Raw genomic sequence first — 21,457 nt, forward strand, 5'->3', positions numbered from 1 at the left:
TTTGTTGCTCTCGTTTTTTCGGTTAACGCCTGCTGCCAATGCGAACTGTCCGATGTCCGATTTTCAAAAGAGACCTTTTATGGCGTTTTATTTATTTACGAGTCGCCCTTTAAATCAATGAACCATACGCCTAGCCTTGTCGCTTAAATTTACGCACAACTTTGTGAGGATGCCGCTAGATTCGGAAAACGAAAGCCTGTTAGAGCCTTCCGAATATCCTTAGTAGTACAGGTAAAGAAATAAGGTCAGAACCTTCGGGTTTATAATTTTTTTTAGTAAGATATTTTAAATGAAAAAAATATAATTTCTGAAGATTTTGTTTGATTTTATTCAATTGTAAAGAACAATAATTATTTTCTGTGTATTATAGCAGACGATTGGCACTCGACCCCGGGAAAAGTGTGCTTCCTTTTTTGTTTTGTGCGCGCTAAAAGCAATCAGCTAGTAAATCGAATTTCTTGCCTAAAACAACAGCAACAACAGCTCCTGGCAGAGTGGCCAGTGGAGGGAAGAGTCAAATAAATACAAATACAAAAGCACGACGCGCCGGATGGACGGACAAACTAAACACAGCGTTTGTTTTAGCAGCTTCCGTTTCCTGTTAGCAGCCAGAGCAGCACGACAGTAGCGGAGCAGCAGTAGCATCATAGAGCAGGATAGCAGCATCAGCGAAGCAGTCATCCATCCATCCATCCATCCAGCTAGCCAGCCATCCATCCAGCCATCCGTCTATCCATCTATTGGGTCAACTAACCAAAAGACTAGCCCATACGCATGGCCATCCATCTATATCCTCTCCGTCTGTCCGCCCATCCAGTCAGCCATTGAACCATTCATCCATCCTATCCACATCCCATCCGATGGAGCAAACGTCCAGTTACCAGTTACCGCTCCTTTGACAAGCGCCAAAGCTTCCTGTTTCCCTGCTGTCCTGTCCCTGTTTCCAGTGTCCCTACTCCCTGTTGCTCTGTCTCTGGACAGGACTAAACGCATTTGTTCGAAGCTTGTTTAGTTTAACTTTAATTGAATTTTGTGAATTTTGCTTTTCTTGCCTTTGCCAATTCAGTTTCTATACGTTTTTATACATTCTTACTCATTGAGCACAAAAGGGCATATTGACTTGATGATTGCTGTAAGCCAAAACCAAAAGTTGGCAATGAAACCTGGCATTAGCTACACATTTGAGTTAACGAGGATGTGGGTGTTTCTCCAGGTTACTTACTCGAAGGTTGTTAATTAAACAGCAGTGCTTTGCAGGATCCTAGTTCTCACATACTATTTTTACGAATATTGGGCTTCAGTTTTTAAATTATATATCCTTTGAAAAGGCAACTGGTTTATATGACAGCCTTGAACCATAAAATCAGAAAGCAACACTATTATAGTTTAATCAATTTTTCTTTTATTTTTAGCATACAATAAAAACCATTTAATTGGGTATCTTTTGTTCCAAACTCCCAGTACAATCCTGCTTACGTATTTTGTTCTAGCTGAGTTTTCTTTGCTGGCTTTTTATTTGTTGGCCCGCTGGCCAGCTGGTGCCACCTTTATATGGGCTGAATTTATTATGGCCAAGAACAAAAAGAGCCCGTTGCCCGGAGGCCCAGCTATGTAGTTGGATCGCCAGCGCATCCGGCAATCGAACATATCCCACAGAGAACTGCGAACCTGAACTGGCCAGAACTAGAACTCCACCATATGGCCAATGGCACGAGTTTGGCTCGTAAAAAGGCTTACATAAGTCGGCCGGTCCGGGTCGGGCCAGGACTTGGACTTACCTTTTTGCCAGGCAACTGTAAAATTGTCTTGTTGCTGGGGTAACCCTTTTTATGCTGAACGGAGAGGGAAAAAGGCGGCAAGAAGGCCGAAATGTGAATTCAATTTGTTGCCCGAACCCGGCGTTTTGAATAATTTGTATGATTTAATTTTTGCTCTTTGCTCAGAACGAGGCAATAAAACGTTTTCCTTAGAAAACGACGTGCTTATGCGGCCCATCCTGGTTTCCTTTTCAATGGGACTCGCTGGCGTATACGCAATGCCACTCAAGACCGAATGTCCGATACAAAGCAAAAATCAAAGCGGACAACCATATCCAGCCACGATGACAACTTAAGCCAATCGACGCTCTTTCGATTGCCAAAGTGAAATATGGAATTATATGTGAAGCATGTAGGCCACACGACTACACTGCCGACGAAAAGCTTACGGCTGCATTGCAATAATTAAATTTTCATAATAGCATGTAAAATTTGAAAGGTTTGTTTACCCAAATGTTCCATTTACTTAAGTCCATTCAGAGATTTCCGAAGGATTAAGCCAAGAACTTGAGTAAATAACAAATAAATGTGAAATAAACAAAGGCTTGAGGAAACTCGATATATTTTATGACTAACCTGGTAGTTATTAAGTTTTCCTGTTGTTTCAGACTTTAAAGCTTTAATCCATATAATCTATGGCAATAAGACCTCAAAAAAAACGTAAACATTTGTAGTCATATGCAAATAAGCAAAATATCAATAAAAACGAGTGGTTTACTTTTGAAATAAAATTAAACTAAACAATAAATATGCCACTTGAATACTAATTACACGGCTGTATGGCTTCGAATTTTTGTGGCCGGTTCGGGAAGCAGGTTTTGTTCGCGAACTTTTCGATGGCAGTGTCTATCTGGCCGGCGATTATAAGCCATATCTATTATGCTCTTTGTTCGGCTGCATAAATTATGCGAAAAGCTCTGCCCTGCCCACGAAACCAATGCGGTTTACCCCCCGATAGCTCTATAGGAGTTTTATCTAAGACCAAATAAATTTAATCAACCGCAATCGGAAGTGTTAGAATAATGACACAATAAACAATAGCAATTAAAATATCAAATATAAATCATTGTGTAAATTTACAGCAATTGCCATGAAAGCCAAATACCAAAACTGAAAACGGCATGCAAATGGACAACAGGAGTTATTACTTGCCCATAGATACGTAACAATTTACGTATGTATACATTCATTTGTTTGCAATCCTATTTTTTGTTTGTGATAAAAAGTCATATAAAGCGTGCAAATACAAACAAGCCAACAGACCGTGTGTCTGTGTCTTTTCGTCCTTTTGTCTGCCGGCCAGTACGTCCTGTTGTCCTGTAGTCCGACCAATTGACCCTGCATGTGTGCGTGTGTATCGGAGTGTTTGTGGTCTCTGCGTGCAACTAAACACATACTAAGGACCTGGAAAATTCCCAGCACCCCCCTCTGAACACCAACAAATACCACCCAAACCCGAACACAGCCAGCAGCCCGAAGCGATCGAAGCAGACATAAACGCATGCATAAATTTGCACGCATAAAATCAAATCAAAATTCAACGACATGTGACAATTTTATGTCCACAAAATTATGTATTTGTTGAAAACACACAAACGACACAAGCACGAGCAAAAACAACCAAACACGGCAGAACAACAATAATGCAAAGCAATGAAAATAACCACAATGACAGATACAACACCAAAACACCAACGGCTATGTGAACAACATCGAGAATGGACAGAAGGACGGAGGACTCCGGCAATGAGGAACAAGGATATAAGCAATAACAACAAACAACTAAAATAGCAACATGAGCAGATTATAATGAACAACATATTCGCACGGCCGCACCCATTGCCACTCCCCCTGTCCAAATACAGGGGCCAACAACCTGCCACCCATCCACCCAACCGCCCAGCGTCCTCCGCCCCTTTTTCCCGCTTTCATAATCGCACACGCACTCAATTTGAGGGGCGCACTGGCTGGGAAAGAGAGGAGGAGGTGTGCGGAGAGTCCAGGGAAAAAGCAACAAAATGCCACGCAACAATTTACGTGTTTTGACACTAATACAAAAGCCATTACAATACATGCACCTGAAGAAAAAAAAATCCAATCATAAAATAACATAATTTGTTACACTTTTTTGTCATGTCTAAAAATATTAGTTTTTTTTAAATATTTTTTATAGAAACAATTTTTTGAAAGCCTTTCAAACATTTGGTTTGTTAAATGTGTTTCTTCTCGGTGTCTTAATACACACGTGCGCACACCCACCCACTTACAAACACAAAAGAGAAGGAGGCGACAAACTAAGGAGGAAAAAATCCTAGTTTCCGCATTTCCCTAATGCGCCGAGTGGCTTTCAGTCAATTTTTGAGGTGACCCAACCCAGCCCAAGATGCCGCGTGTGGGTCACCTTTGAAGTCGCAGAGAGCGGACGAATGTTTCAAATTGCCGTAGGGGCATATTTAACTAGTTTTACGGGCGATTTCTCGAAGAAAGGAAAATTTTTTTTTTGGCAGGCAGCTTTGCATGGCGTGACTAGGGGCATGGACCGCACCTTGACTTTAAGACAATTTTCGATGGAAGAGCTGAGCGGCCATATCTTATCTGTGGCTGGCCTTGGTAGGGCGCAGAGGGCAGAAGACTCTCGAAGGTCGTGGGGATGCGCCCTCGGGGGAAAATGGGTCAGTCGGGCCATGTGGTGGGGATTTTAATGATGAATTGCTCGGCCGACGGTGCGTATACGTTACATTTGACATTGACATATTTTGCATTAGCATAAAAGTATGCAACATATTTCTCTCAAATTTTTTTTTCTTGCCCTTCGCCAATGTCCTGTTGTCCTGCACAGAGTGCTTGGGGAAATGGGAGTTGAATAGAATGATGATGAAAGATTTCAGGAATTTAAAGACCAAGAGAGAGAAATAAGAAACAAAAATGGAAATTGTTAAGCAATCGCTTTAGTTTCGTAACCCTTGAAAGTACTTTCCCAAAAGTTCTCAATGCTAAACTAGCCATTCAAGTCAAGGACCCTCGATTGTCTTTAATCGGCCGCACATCCTTTGTTCGATCTTACCTCTCGAGCTGGCCTTTCACATTCGGGCACTTAAGAGCCCGAAGAGCTTTTTCACTGCTCATTTCACCGTCAGCCATGTGAATTCCTATGTGAAAATGCGCACATTTTCGACAATTACAGAGAATACGCAAAGTTTTGCCAAGGCAAATATTTACCGCAAAATTTCTCAAATACCGGCAAACAAAATCTAAAGCCCGACTCCATAAGTTTGCGTTGAGTGTTCTCGAAAAGTCATATTTGTACGTGGCCGAGTGTGTTGGTGTGTAATTGAAGAACGTTAAGACGGTGCAAAATTTTGAATCAAATTTGCTGTACAGTGCAAATAATTCATGCATATTACAATTAAAATTAGGCGTTGCTTTTAAGACAAAAGTCAAACACAAATGCGGGTGAATTAGGAAAAAAGGGGGCGCGGGATGCGGATTGGAGGGAATATGGCAGTGGGTTAAAGATTTGCTGATTTAGCAATTGCATTGTTTTGCATTGGAGAATATGCAGTTATTGACATATTGAAGGATTATGGAATGCCTTTGATAATTTGCTGTGGCTGCACTCAACTTTAAGCTCATCTGGTCCTGTTGGAAGGAGTTTTGCTGAGCCGTACGGAAAATGATTTGGGCTAAGCCCAACCTACACATACACACCCTCAGACAATGCAAATATATTTGCAGTTTATTTTGCGGATTTCCGGTTGCAGACAAATCAAAATTTCTGCTCAAATACACAAAATGTCAGTTGGCAAATGAATGGAAATGAAACCACAGTCAGCAATGTCCTGTTCTCCGCTTCTAGCCCTGATCCTGGCCCTCCCCGCCCCCTCATTTGTCCCATTCAGTATGTGACAATGTGACAATGAGCGATGAACCGAAGCCACAAAAGACAACACAGCATGTGAAATTAGTTTCAGATGACCCCGCAACTACCACGCCCCGGTTTCCAACTATATCCTCAGATTGGGACACAAACCCATATACATACATACATTGTAGCAAATTATTGGTTTCCATTTCGATTATCTCCTGCCAAAGCACTGGCCAGTGGCCACACGATACGCCCCCTTCGGACTTTTCAACTTTTATTTAAAATAACAGCAAACGCAAATATTACTGTCAACTGCTGCTCACAATATTTCCCCAACCGCCTCAATTAAAGTGTCAGCCAACAAAACCATAAAAATTTCACACTCTGCCCAAGACAACACACAAAAAATATAACAAATAAGACTCACAAGTCAGATTCGAAAAACACAAAAACCAAACCCAAAATTAGGAGAAAACAAAAAACAAAAATGATGAAAAAAAAGGAAAACACTCGAAATTGTCAAAACTTTTGCAGCTTGCTGTTAGCCATTTGCTGTTTTTATTACTTTGCTTTTAACTTGAAACAAGATTTTTGAGTTCGTATCCGAATCTGTTCGGTATCCGGTGTTCTGTTTGCGGTGGTGGTAGAAAGTTGGTTGGAGGGCGTTTTTTTTTTTTTGGGGCGTGGTGCGTTCAGAGAGTTGGCTAAAACACGGTTCGCTCATCAGCTTTCGGACATGCCAACACCAGAAATACATTTTTCCGGGACGAATGACACCAGGCACAGGGAATGGGTATCAAATAGAAAGCCATGCAACTGCCCTAGTGATGCGACAATTTGAAATATTAATGTATGAATCGTCATGGACAGGATGTCGGGGCAACAGCAGAAGTTTTCTGTCCTTAAATGTGCATTAAACAGAACATGGCCAAGAGCCAAACTCGGATGTTTATTGACCTGCTCGTTCTCTCAATAGACCAAATCCAACTAAGGGAGTGAACTGGGTAGTAATACATTGTGCAATCAAATGTTATATTTTATATTATTATTTTTTTTATTTAATAGAATAAAGTTAATTCATCGAGTATAACTATAAGTAACTAAATGTAACAATATAATATAATAACTACTATAGAACTGTCATGATATTTTTCTCAGTGCTGGGGAAAGAGGAAAATAGGGACTGCTGTCAAGTTTATTAGCTACGCTCGGGAAGCAGCTACTGAAATGGCAAAGCGATACAACATTGATGATTGGCTGCTCCGATAAGCGGGCTAGCATTAAGCTGACAAAAAATGTAACGGACGAAAATGAGAGAAAATGTTTTTCCCCACAGAGAATCCCGAAATGCGAATACCGGATGGCGAATGGCGGATAGCGAAGGGCAGCGAAAATCCTTTAACACGAAATTAAGACACATAATCCTTGACAAGCAGTAATGGCAATCTAATATGGCAACGCGTGCATTTTCGACTATTTTAAGCCCTATTCTGATTGACAGTGCCATGGGCGTAAATATAGGACGGACATCACTGACCCCTAAAGACAAAAGCTCGATATCCAAATTATGGCGTTTTCCTCCCCGAAACAGACATCGAACTAAGCAGCTCGCTAAGCCTTTCGGCGTTTTATTTGGCTTTAAACCAAAACTGAGGAATGAAGAATGACATTCAGCTGACATTATCATTTGGAATGAAATGCAAATCCCTAAATCCATCATTACCCCTTAGCCCTCATACACCTTACACCGCCCAACACAAAGAGGAAAATCTATCACTTTAATTAGAGCCATAACAATGGCGGGCAGCAGATGGAAAATAATTTAAGGGCCCCTGCTAACCTGGCCATTTCCATTACCATTTCCAGTTGCCAGCTCTACGGCACAGGGTCGTTGAAAAGGTTAGGCGAATTGAAATAGAAAATTTTAATTACATTTTGTGCTGCAGCGTTGGTTGCAGACCGTTTTATTTGTTTGCAATGAATTAAATTTCATTTCCCGTGCTGCCGTTTCGGTGCGCTGTTTCTATTGCTGTTTCCATTGGGCCTGGTTTGTTCTGGTTTGGTTATGGCATAGAATGGGGTTTTGGGCTCTGAGATGGGGTTGTGGGGTGTTGGGTGTGGGCTTTGCATGCGCAGCGATGCCATTAAACAGCAGTTTCCGGTTTACGCGCTTTGAGTTTCCGCTTCAAACAGCAACAACAACAGCATCGTCCGGATTGTTGTTGGCCGAGTTGCAGCAGCTGTTGCCTTGGTTATTGTGCGCTCTTTTGTTGGCATCGCCGTTATTATTTCCACTCGCACACACGCACCCCAGCGGATCCTTCAGCGCCGCCTTGCACCATCTTTAATATAAGATTCTATTCCACACAAAAGAGTCGGGACTCGTCTGGCACGGGATCGGGATAAAGTGCGCCAACCGGAAACAGGACCCAAAGCTGCCACAAGGCCCTCTAACGAAATTTCGCTTTTCGACCGAGGCGATGAAAATCACAGTGGCGTACCGAGTCCCACATACGAGTACGCGTAGCGAGCATAACACCAACAATTATATTTGCACGGCCAAAAAAAATATTTCCCTTTTTAATTTTAAATATCACGAATTTATATGTATTTCTCTTGATTAGCATATTAAATTGAATAAATTACAATATTTTATCGGATTAACTTTTATCCTGTCGATAAAAAAAAGTATATATTTCTCCCACTGCAGCGACAAAGGCAATAGCAATAAGCAAGCCACATTTCTATTGCACGGCCAGAGCCAAAGACGCCAGCCCAGCCGCAAAACATACTCGCACTCGTGCATTTCTATATTTTTAATTAAACGCAAAAAGCCCTTTTGGCAATACGCAAAGCGCAGCTGCTGAGGCAGAAATGGAAGCGAATCCTGCCAGCTCTGGCGAAATGCGAAACTATGCAACTGTCAAAGTGGGCGGTAGCTGGGAGGAACGCCCTAACGAGGCGTGGCAAGGTTGGAGCGAGGACGTGGTTAAGTAAAATGCTCTGCAGCCAATGCAGAATAATCGCGACGACAACTTCAAGGTTAAGTCGTCAGCTTTGTTCGCCGCTGAATGGAGAGATGAGAAGGATTTTCCATATCGAGGTCACTGACTTGCAGCAATCTAAGTGGAATTGCAAGGCTAAAGCCGTTAAGTGTATTAAAATGTTGTTTCAATTTAGCTTAGAAACTATTTAAGCACCCCCAGCGATAAAAGAGACATCTTGAAAATGCAAGTGAAGTGGGTTCAAGTATAGGAGAAATAAGTTATCATACTTGATTTGTACTGGATGTACTTGGTCTGAAATAATTAAGTCCTATGACTGAAGGTAGATAGCTTCTTAAAGAGAGAATCAAACTCCTTGTAAGTATCAAATGTTACTCTTTAAGTGCCTGATTAAGTATAAATTTACACAGTCAATGTTAAACCAACTTGAATTATTACTTTTTGGGCTATTTCTGGGATTCCCTAATAAGGTGATTCAATTCCCAGCGCCAGATTGTGTTCTGGACGTATCTGTCGATTTCATTGTTTCACTTTATTTTGGCAATCGTGATGCCAACCTCCGGCCTCCAATTTGAATTGGTATTCGTATTGGTGTTGGCCTTCCGTTTTGCTGACATTGAGCAGGTTATGGACCAGGGCACGTTTGGGAGACCAGAGATGAGAGGAAAGTACAGCATACGGCTGGGCCCTATGAAAGGCCAATTAATATTTCATAAAGGCGCACGTAGCCAAGACAATACATACGAACACACACACAATCAGGCTCACAGGACGACTGGAGTAAGGGGGAAAGCATACAAAAATCCCTCAATCACTGCCAATTAATGTCAGACACAGGCACTCATATTTGGCATTCAGCCAGCCATCGAGGCAGCAGTCAGGCAGCTCGCAACGTCGTACATAAAAACAATAAATGATTTATAGATAAAAACAAAGAGCAATGCGCGCAAAAGCCACAAAAATAAAAATCACACAAACACTGGCACAGGAATACACTCATACAGAGACAATGGAAGGAACAGACAGACAGTAGGTGGAAGTGAGGGAGGAGTGGGGCAAAGCGGCCACAGCAGGAGATGCGAAATGTGAATTTTGTGAATTTTACTGACATATTTCTACAACAATTGTATATTTTATTATATGCCCAAAATCAAAGCAAAACCGAATGGAAGAAAGTCCTTTTACAAAACAATGAGTGTACATAGGAAAAATCAGGGTACTTTACTTTCTAATTTTCAGGATATTCTGCAAAGAATATTCCTTACTATACAAATAAACGATAAAGAATTTGTTAGAGTTTAAGGATTTAAGGATGTAATCATTAACTTACACACTTTTATTGATAAAATATTGATATATATGTTTATATCTCTATCCACGGATATGCCTGGCCAGAGTCAATCGGGCGTGGAGACAGCCAGGAGTCCTTTGGCATAGATAAAGCCATACGAATAGACATATGAAGTCGCTTTTATGTTACGAGCTTGTGTAGCACACATTTCGGGGCCTCTAATTGGAGCTTTAAATTACTCGATGTACACGACTCAGTGGGCAAGTGAGTTATCTTTAAATGCTTTGACTCCCAGCCCGGCACTCCCCTGTAATTGCTAGTTTTATCAGTGGTTTTTGTTATCGAGCGGCAACACGAGAGGCAAGAGATTCATTTGCATATCTATTATTTTCATAAATAACAGCGAGCTTCGCTTCCTGGCCGAATCACGGCAAAAATCCAACACATTGAACAAAAAAAAAATAACAAGGACCGACAGCAAAGGCAAAAAATAAACAATTTAAGTCAATTTAAATTTCTGATGATTTGCAACTGTCAGTCGCGGCCCGGGGAAATTTTTCGACTGCAAGGCATAAAAAAGAATCAACTAACTCACCACACTATCAGTCACACTTACTGCACGTTGCAGAGTTTCCATTTTGATGAACGCAAAAAACCAAAAATAATATTAAAAAACACAAACCAAAAAACTGCGGGGAAAAAAAACACTGGAAACCGGAAACGAAACAGAAGAACAGCAATGTAACGGACTGTGAGCAAGAAAATTTTAACTGGCAAAAATAAATATATATATACGTGGGAATACATACATACATACATGAAATGAAACAGGGGAAGAGACCCATAGTTCTATAGTTTATGCCCAGCAGGGTTACAAAAAAAAACTCTATTGCTTGGGGCTTTTCAAGTGCCAGGATAGCCGGAGCAAGGGGCGTTGGCTAGTTGGTGGTTTGTTCAAAGCTAAAACAAAAAAAAAAAAAATAAGCAAAACAAAAACAAAACGTGCGAGTGCAAACATTTGCCCGCACGCACAAATCAAAACATCAACAAAACAAAAATCGCTGGTAAAAATCCGCGGCACGTAGGGGGCATACACCCCCATCGTCCAACCCAACCCCTTGCCACTGTTGCCTTGTTTGCATGAAAAGTCTCGGCAACACTGTACGTATTTGACATTTTAAACGGGCCAGTCGCCACTTGTCAATCTTTGTAAAAGTTCGCATTTCACATATTTTCTCGGCCCCTCCACTCCTCGCGATCCTGTTCCGTATACGTGTGTGTGTGTGTGTCACTGTGAGTAAGGATTTTTTTTGTTTTTTGCAATTTCTGGTGATTTTTTAGCGGGCTTTTTAACCGTTTTTCCTTCAGTTTTCCCCCATCCACTGTTTTCCTTTTCCCCGCTGTAGGTTTTTTGTCAACCAACTCGCATTTCTGCTGGCAAATGGCTTTCCAAACGCCGAGTGCCGAGCTCCGAGCGCCGCGCGCAAAGTCAGCCTAAAAGTATGCAAATAAAATACGCGCTCTTATCTGTTTGGCATTGGCTTTTGTGTTGGCCTGGCCAACACGACGCGGTCCACAGCTGATGCCAATGTGGCATGTGGCAAAAAGCGTAGCCAAAACAATGTTTTAAAATGCATTTGGGCATACTTTGCACGCCGGCACATTGGCAATTGCATTCGCATACCATAAGCCGGCTGCCATTCCGTCGAAAAAGTCCCATTCTCAGCTCGCCAGTTCAGTTCGATTCAGTCAGCCATCCGGCTCTTTCAATGGGTTTACTTTATACTATACCTATGTATATGTGCTGGGTACTATATACATGGGCCTGGGTATTGGTCTGCCCCAGACAAGCTCGTGCTACTCCAATCAACCAAATTGAAGCCAATGGTTTTTGCTTTTGTTGCCGCTTTGCTGTTCAAACTGCCAGTTGCGGCTCATATGTCGCGTGCTCCACGCGAAACAAAAAAGTTTAAACCAAAGAAGTTACTTTTGTTTGGCGCGACCAATAAACTTAAACAAAAAGTCACAATAGCTGGGCTTGCACTTGAGTATGGTCAAGCATTATAACCGAATTGATTCTTTCGATTGTTAAAATACATTGTTTACCTAAGAATGCATTTTCTAATAAAATAATCTAGTCTAGTTGTTTTTCACTTATGCCAGTTAATACAAATTTGTATATAGGTTGCTCAAATTCTGCCAAGAAATATATGAGACCAGCTTTTAATAGAGTCAGTTCGTCCTGTTAGTTGCTTAAACGGCTGGCAGTCTCTAATTAATTAATTCTCTCCGACAAAGAGTTTCGAGTGTCATTGAGCTGGTGAAACAAAGTTTAATTTTCCTGTGTCTCTAATGTGAGAATTTCCCTAGCACTCTATTAGCCAGAGATTCGCTTTCAATTGAAACCACTCTCTGTGGCAATCCACAGTTCTTTGCAGTGCATTTTGCTTTCTGCGGAGTGAATCCTTTGGATCCTTTCGAATGCGGTATCAAATTCGTCGAGGCAGTGCTGCAATGCTCGCTAAACTTTCAACTTCTTTAGCTTTGTCTTCTAATACTGTCACTAGCATATACGTCTAAATAATAGAAAAGTTGTCGACCAAGATGGGGAAAAAGCTGCAATATGCACTATCCACGGAACTCATCTAGGAAATTTATTTTGGAGGAGCTGCTGCTGGAAAAATCAAGTATTCCCTCATATGTTAGCTTTATGGCGCCATTTTGTTAATTTATTTCACTTGCTTGACAGTTTGTTTTCGATTTTTTTTTTTTAGCTTTCTTGCTCCGCCCGGTTAGGTTGAATTTGGCTTTGGTTTGGTTTAGTTTGCTTTGCTTTTGTCTTTTGTGACTGGACTTGTATAGAAGGGTGTCCAGTCCAGGGGGATGGTTAGTGGGAAATAAATATTTTTTCGCATTCCTTTTAGTGGTGCCAGCCCGCATTTTTGCTGGTGTCGCTGTGTGGGTGTATGTGGTTTTGACATAAAGTGCGCATATAAAAAACCACCAAGTTAGAAACGCGCCAGAATAAAATTTTTTGATGAATGCAACCAGCTCGCAACGAGCTGGCCAAAAATTGCGCAAAAATAGCTGATAAATTTGCCCTGCGCAAAACAAATGGTTAAAGTTTTAAATTGAAATTGGGCCAAAAGAAAATTGGTGGTATGCTCGTGATGGCGGGAGTGTGTGTGGAGATGTATTTTACGTAGGTGGGTATGTAGCTCGCAGCTAAAAAATGCCCATAATAAATATCTCAATCAAAAGAGACAAGCGAGCAAAAAGTAGCAGCGGCATCATACAAATATGGCAAAAGCTCCAAAAGCAGCAAAAAATGAAACAAAACCAAATGAATTTGAAGCGTTGGTGGTGGTTGGATTTTCGGTGTTGGCTGATAAAACAAAAGCCAACAGAAAGCGATGCACAGATTAAAAATCTAAACTAAAAGCAGCACCAGCACAAATATGTGCACAATATGGATATAAAAAAATAGAGCAAAAAAAAAATGAAAAGTATAAGCTTCCATTTTCCACCATCAAAGATTTCGTATCCCTTCCTCTATTTTTATTTCTTGTTTATTTTTTTTTGTTTTTTGTTTGAGATGTTGATATAAAACAAGCGACTAAATAAAAACCGCACACACAGTCACACTGGGGATGTGGATGGATTGAGAGCCGGGGCAGCAGCAGGAGCTAGAGACACACGTACAAGTGCAGGTCCATTTATCTTCTGTCATTGTGCGAGTGTTTCCGTTTTTGTAATGAATGTCCAGCTGTGTGCAGTGCCCTGCGGACAAGGAGCTGGCCGGATCTAGCTCTGGATCTGGCCAATGCAAAGCCATCCTTGGCAAAGTAAAGCAAGCGAATCCGAGGCCAAGTCCGATTCCTATTCCTAGTCCGAGTCCGAATCCGAGTCTCAAAACTGAAGCTGAAAACTGAAAATGGACCGAGAAACTGTGAATCCTAGCCACTACAAATGCCGTTGGCCGCTCGCTGAAAGGCGTCTTTTATGTCGCTTGATAAGATAAGCCTTGCTTAAAATATATATTCGTCGCTATGTATTTATCTACATATATACACAAAAAATATATATATTGGGATGGAGATGGATTTGGAAAAAAAAGATAAAGTGCATGCTAGAGTGGACCATGTAGTGGTGATTTTATTTTGCAGAAAACTTAAATCTTTCAAAGTCCGCTTTGGATTTTAAGCTGCAATTAAAACATACGAATAGACAGTTACAAAAAAATAAACCTTTAACATGAAACTTAAAATGAATAGAAAAATTCTATTTTATTTCAGGTTTCAAATTTTTATTAAATACATAATACTTTTTAAATACTATTGGTTTTGAATATTCGATGTCAGAACACCTAATAAAATTAAAAATATACAAATATATGTACAGAAAAACCACTTTTAGTCATATGTATTTTAGAAAACTCCTATATCCCTCGTATAGTGCTCCACTCTAAAAGAAAACTCTTTCTGTAAAAGGAGCTGGAGATCAAGAAAGGCACAAGTGTGCAACTTGTATGCGGCACATTCTTAATCCGGGTTTTTGTCATTACACTTTCCACTTTATTTCCGTTCGTTCGCAGATTTGCGTTGTAAGCACTTCCCCTTCCATTCCGAAAGGACCTATCCCTCTTGCCCCTGCCCAGAGCTTCACTTTGAATTAGGCAGATTTTCCTCTTCCGCATTTCCCCTTTTTTTCAACACCATTCCATATCCTTTTTTGGCTCTTTTTTTCGACCAACTGAAGAGCAATTGGAAATAATGCAGTGAGGACAGATGAGCACAAAGACAAGGCACTGGACTGAGGATAGGGGACTATGGACAATAAACTGGCAGTGGGAAATTGAGATGCAGGACTTAAAAATGGCCAAGAACCCGAGAAGAGGCACGAGGAAGTAAGAAGTTTGGGCCGGAGCTGCTCTATCAACCGGGCCAGTAAGCTGCTTGCTAGGAAGACTGCAGTTTGAGGCTTAAACCCAACCAACCGCAAACTCCAATGCTATCAGCTGTAGGTTTCAGGTTCAGAATCACAAACTATGTCAGCCATAGTGGACACTTATTGATACCATGTTTCCATGCCTCCCAAGCAGCAACTAAGGAGGGAATAAAAACAATTATCAAAAAATTATCCCATAATCTCTACTAAATATATACACAACTTTATTCCTTTTTGTCTTTTCTGCCAGAGTAACTGCAAGGATACAAAAAGTTCAGATCCTCCTGAAATTACCTTTCCTTTTTTATTTTAATTTCCATTAAAAACTGAAATGATCGATGTTGAACCAAAAGCAAAAATTGAAATCATAAGGCCCCATGATACGTTAGTATTTTAGGTATTTTCATCTGGGGTTTTGTAGAGCCATTTTAGCCGGCATTGATTTTTCTATAATTTCACCTGTCAAACTGCAAGAACTTGGCTGAATTATTCGGTTGAACTTCCTCAACAAAAACAGACGTGTCCCGTAGGGCAAACATTAATTCGATTTGAGGCATACTCCATACGGAAACATTCCACTCGGCTTGGAGTGTATCTGTGTATACAATGTATATACTCCGCACTTGGGGCACATCCAGTTCCCAGAGTGGCAACCTCAATTTACCCATTTCAGGAGTCCCGATGGCATAAGCGAATTCATCCATTAAAGCTGCCAGCAGCGTACATAAAGCCAAACAATTCCCCTAACTACCCAAATTGATCAATTTCAATTCACTGCAAATAGCCTGGGCGTGATTTGTTGGGGTGGCTCCGGCAGCAGTAATGTCGCCCCTGGTTGGTAATGTTGGCAATATAAACTTTTTGTACTTTTACGATACGATGCTGAGCTGAAACTGTGCAGCGTTAGCGGCAGCGGCAGCTCTAGAAAATGAAACGACAACGTCCGACGACGACACCTTGCCAAGTAGCTCACTACAAATTTGTCAAAGCTAAGGACGCAGCTAAAGAAATCGAAACGATTTGAAAACAAAAACGAACAGGTAACCTACATATAAAACATACAAGCAAGGGTATAAAAAGTTCCATTGTCGACAATAGCACGCTCCGAAGCAAAAGTTTACATATCAAATTTCAAGTTTTTGCTGCACCAAGTTATTCGTACCATTTTCAGTTCTTATCAAAATGTTATTTCCCGATTATTATCGAGATACAGGAATAATAATGTACACGCTCCTTTTGAGTCTGCCCATTCGGATCGTGCTGTACGCGGCGTACTTGTATCTGCAGAACCTAAGCGCTTTGCTAAAGATGATAGAGTTGGCATTGATCCTGATTCTGGCCGGGGCTGCGAGTGTCGGTAACTTCATTAAATGCAGGATACAGAGTGGCACCGGAAACTTCTTCATATTGCCCGAGATTCTGATCCTGCGCTTGCTGTTCATAATCTACAAACAGCTAAACACCTTGATGCTGATTCTCCATATGATAGCCTCATCGCTGCGTATCCCGGGTAATATGCTGAACCGATTGAGCAAGTTCTTCCGTGACTGTGCCAATCGGCAAACCTGGATAATGATGCTCCACCATGCCGAAATCATCTAAAAAATTATCCAGTGAGGACCACAAGCGTTCGCAAGTGCATGATATTAAATGCCCGTTTGGTGGACTCAAATCCGCACAATAATGCCCACTACCTGATGCTCTCCCGATGCTTTTGAAGTTGCGATTCCGGGCAGTACACAATTCATGCTTTTGTTAAATTCTAAACTTATATGTTGCATAAATTTACAAAGTCTTAGAAACGTATATTATTTTTCTTTAAACTCCATATCCTTTTGTATGTGAATTATATTTTTCTGAATTCTTAGTACCGGGTATCATAAAGTCCATAAGTACCAAATGCCTTTCTTGTTTTTGGTAGGGTAGCCGCCAAATGCATCCGCATTCGCATTCGCTTTTAGCGTGCGCAATTACACTTGAAGAAATCCTGGGGATTTCATGCGAAAATCCATTTGTCACAATGCCGAGTACGTGAGGCAGCGCAGCAGCTGCAGCAGTGCGTGTAAATGTGTCGTCTGGGTACGGCGCGAATCCTTCGGGTCCTGTGGATCCTTTGGCTATTGCAACTGGCAGAGGCAGTGGTAGTGGCAGTGCCAGTGCCACCGGCAGTGCTGCAACTGCAATGCCGGAGCTCTATCACAATGACACTTCATTTCAGTTGGCCTCTGCGGCAAGGACTCGATGCTTTGCCAAAATATATGTACCCTGTACATATCTACATACACGCATGCCCTTCGCTTCCGCATCCGTATCTGCCCCACTGTCTCTGTCTCTGTCTATATCTGTAGCAGTATCTGTGGTCACTGCCTGAAGCCGCATGGTTGAGGAAATAGCCAGCTTGGCTGCAACTCGCCTCTGGATTATTTGAAGCCAACCCCTATCCATATCAACATTTAATCACCACTATTCTTTCATCACTCACTCTAACACTAACAATTCAACACTTCCAACCCTCCTCCATTATATTCATTCAACATTTCCACCTTCCCATCCACCCAACCCCATCCCCACCCACTTCCCCCCCCCTCCCCCCCCTTACCTCCCCAAACCATTATCCACCCCCCCCCACACACCCCCTCCATACATTCCAAAATTACTAACCATTCCCAATACAAAACATAAAACACATCAACCACCAACCCAACAACACAACCACACAAAACCCTTCACAATCCCATCCCCACCCAAAAACCACCAAACCACAACAACACCTACCCCCTCACCCACCCCCTCCCAAACCCCACCAAACCTCATACCACCAACCCCACGCCCATCCCCCCACCACACCAGACCTCCACCCCTCTCCCCAATTCAGACCACCCCCCCTTCCACATTCCTACCCAACCCCCCCCAACCACCCATCACATATCCCTCCCCCCACTCAAAACCCCTCAACCCTATTCTCCCTACCCCTCCTCTCCCTAATAACCCCCACCCCCCCCCCCCCCCCCCCCCCCCCCCCCACCATCCACAATAACACCCTCACAAATCCTCATCCCACCCCCTCCAACCCTCCAACCCCCTATCCCCCCCAATTTCCCCCACCATCTCACTCCCACCCCTTCCCCCCCTCCCACATCACCATTACCCTTCACCCCCCTCCCTTCTCCTTAACCTCATCTAATCCCCCTCCCCCCCCCCTTCCACTCTCACCTCCATCCCCACCCACCTCCCTCCACCTCCCCCTATCCCACCCTTCCCCCCCCACCTACCCCACCACCCCACTTTACCACCTCCTCCCCACACTCCCACCCACCCCCCCCCACCCCCCCAAACTCAACCAAATTCCCCCCATTCCCAAATTCAAAATCCCCCACCCCCCTTTCCAAAAAAACCTCCCCCCCCCAATCCCTCCCCAAAACATCTCCCACCATCCCTTCCCCATCTTACCACTAATAATTCCCCCCCCCCCCCCCAAAAACCCCCCCACCAAACCAATTCCTTGCCCCCCCCACCAGTACGAATATTTTCATAATGCGTTGTTTCAAGAGTTTACAGCGTATTTACACATAGAATTACATAAACGTTGAGAGCATTAACATTAATTGGAAAGTATTTTTAATTAATAAAATTTCAACACGTTGCCGTCAGAACAGCGTATAATTGCAAGTATGCATTAAAATGCACCCACTCTCCTCCGAGGGCCAATCGTTCCAACAATAACAATATAATGTCAGTACAAACAACTACATCCGATACAAGCTACACTCACAACATACAATAGTATACACAACAACTTTATAAATACATATTACACATCGTATTGATATGTCAGGCAACAACAATGGCAAACGGCGCCGAGACCAAAGTAAAAAAGGTTAATTGACCAACAAATAACTTAATTAAATCAAATGAAAATTAAACAATTCAATTTTTAATGAGGTCCGCTGGTTTTGACCTCGTTTCAATTATGAAAAGCCAGCACAATGGGCACAAGTGCCTGGAGTAGGCAGCTCCCGGATGACTGATTGGATGGTTGGATGGCAGAATGGCTGGAGGTCGATCCGCCCATCTGGAAAAGTGGTACAACTGACAGCTCTATTAAAATTTCGTATACCCTCAATTTATCCGCCCTTCGTTTCGCGCCAAGCCTTTTGTTTTATCAAAAAAATGGTCAGTTTGAAACTATTAATTACAGGTGAAAAAGGGATACGGCAATTGCAGGGCGTGGGGAAACCACAGGAACATGTGGAATATGCCCACATAATTACTCAAATATTTAATCATAGCTTGGGGGTAACTACAACTCATTAACCAAAAATAATTTGTTCCGATTAAGAGAACAAAAATTTTAAAAAAGTTTTAAGTTTTATTTTAAATATAGATTTCAGGAAAGCACCCTAATTAAACCATTTTACAAAATGGCTTTATTTTTAATAATTCTTTATAAAAGATTAATTTAGCATCTATTTTTAAATACATTTGAACTCTTTTAAATATGAATGCGTACAATTTATTTTGAATGATTTGTGTTTCAAAACACTTTAACTTTAAAACCACGAAACGCTGACAGACAGGAGTGCCCACTCTGCCGTTAAACAAACAATTAATATTTAATGATTTACAATGTGACAATTGCTTGCATAAGGATAATTCCATATTATAGCAGATCAACTATCGAACTGAAATATTCGCTGTCCCATTTTGGCTCTTTAACAATTCACAAACCATTCGCAAATGCCTACTGCCTCGCCTCCGATGGGAATTAAGTTCATAAAAAATGCATAAATAATGTAAACTGATTAAAAAATCAGCATACCTCAGCAATAAAATGATTATGAAACAGAATGAATGAATAAACAATAACCACTTGCGAAACTGCAACAACTGCAGGATAGTTGCAGGATGGTGGCTCTTATAATAGAACCATTTACAACTGCCGAGTGGCAATTGAAACTAAGACTATGGCTGAAATATTTCAATTGGTTTTTGCTCGTTTCTTTGCTGCTATTATTGTTTTTGTTTTTCCACTCGATTCTTGTTCCCATTGTTGTTGTGGCGGAGTACGTTTAATGAATTTTATTGATTGCGAAATAAAAAATACAAAATAAGAACAGCATCACGCAAATGGAAACCATTTACAGCTTAAAAATATTTAATTACCATCTCCCCGACTCTCCCACTCAAGTGGGATTTTTGAACTGATGGTGGCGCGGGGCAGTGGCGAAATGTTTCAGGTCTTGCCACCAAATTGCAATTAATCTTCTTTTAACAGCAAACTTTTGATCCGCTTTATTTGCATTTCACTGCGGCCCATACAACAAAAATAATAACAACCACTGGACAGGCACTGGGACCGCCATTTTCCCCATTTCCCAACGGTAGTGGAATGGAAGTAAGGTGTCCTGCCGAGGCGGGGGGTGGTTGAGCGGTAGACAAAAAGGGGAAAATAACGAAAATGCTTGTCATAAAAAATTATCAAGGGTTAAAAATTATGTTACGCGTTTCATTTTGGTGGCTGTGAAATGATTTATGCAAAATCTGTGCCCCCGCCAAAAACCAACAGCAGCAACAAAAATGAATATAAATCGTGCAATTTCATGTTGTTCTTTCCCCCAATCTTAACTTTCATTTTGTTTATTATTAATTTTTTTTTTGTGTCCGGCAAATTAATTTAAAGGCAGGATGTAGCAGCAAGTGCATAATAAATAAAATAACAAACTGCGAAAGGGTCGTCATAAGGCCGTCTAGCACATAATTTATAATCTCACATTGAATGATTGTTATTTTCTTGAGTTTCGCTTTTTTTTCGTTCTGTTTGGAAAAAAGTGAACGTTAACCGATGATAATTTTCTGATAGCCCAGGTAACCGGGATAAAAGCCACTGCCGTAGCCGTAATAGCCCGGCGGTGTGCCGTAATTGTAGTAGTTGTTGTAGGGATAGCCGGAAAATGACCAGGAATACCATGGGAAGCCCGTTATGCTACCGCTAAAGAAAATGCCACGCCTTCGACGCCCCGGAATCTGTGCGCGTTCAGTTCCATGCCGCACCACCGAGCCGCCAATTTCCTGCTCCAATGACAGCAAATCCGTTTTTACATCGCCAACTGGTGCCACATCCTTGTCAACAGCCGACGCCGCCGCCGCCGCTCCAGTCAAGTGCGTGCCCCACAGCAAAATCAGAATGTGAAGCAGCAACGCCTGTGGCAACACTCGCACTCGACGCATATTTAAATATTTAATACAACGATGAAAATATTATATTTGTATTTAATTTAATCGACAAGCCGCGTCAATGCTTTCCACACAACTGCCAGTCAAAGAGTCGTCCGCATTTCCTATTTATACAACGTATATGTATGTTCCAAAAGTGCGAAATCCATTTAAAGCTGACACCAATGGCGTTTATTTTCAATCTGGCTAATTGAAGCCAATTCAAAATTGTTAGATGAAAAAACTGTTTTTAAAACTAAGGGCTAAATATGATATATGGTACAAATTAAAGGTATTAAATGGCTCAATCAATGTGAAG

General features: G+C 41.6%; 2 protein-coding genes across 2 annotated transcripts; one reads left to right on the plus strand and one right to left on the minus strand.

Moving 5' to 3' along the window:
• Nucleotides 1-15,427: 15,427 nt before the first annotated feature.
• LOC6500388 lies at nt 15,428-16,731 on the plus strand. The gene is made up of 2 exons (XM_001953077.4): nt 15,428-15,965; nt 16,024-16,731. The coding sequence occupies exon 2, from the start codon at nt 16,108-16,110 to the stop codon at nt 16,525-16,527; it is 420 nt and encodes a 139-aa protein (XP_001953112.2). The 5' UTR covers nt 15,428-15,965; nt 16,024-16,107; the 3' UTR covers nt 16,528-16,731.
• A 3,802-nt stretch (nt 16,732-20,533) lies between these two features.
• LOC6500159 lies at nt 20,534-21,252 on the minus strand. Its single transcript, XM_001953078.2, has one exon. It carries the CDS (start codon nt 21,151-21,153, stop codon nt 20,761-20,763), a length of 393 nt encoding a protein of 130 aa, XP_001953113.1. The 5' UTR covers nt 21,154-21,252; the 3' UTR covers nt 20,534-20,760.
• Nucleotides 21,253-21,457: the final 205 nt, after the last annotated feature.

Source organism: Drosophila ananassae, chromosome 2L (genome assembly GCF_017639315.1).
Source record: "Drosophila ananassae strain 14024-0371.13 chromosome 2L, ASM1763931v2, whole genome shotgun sequence".
NCBI classification, from domain to species: Eukaryota; Metazoa; Arthropoda; class Insecta; order Diptera; family Drosophilidae; genus Drosophila; species Drosophila ananassae.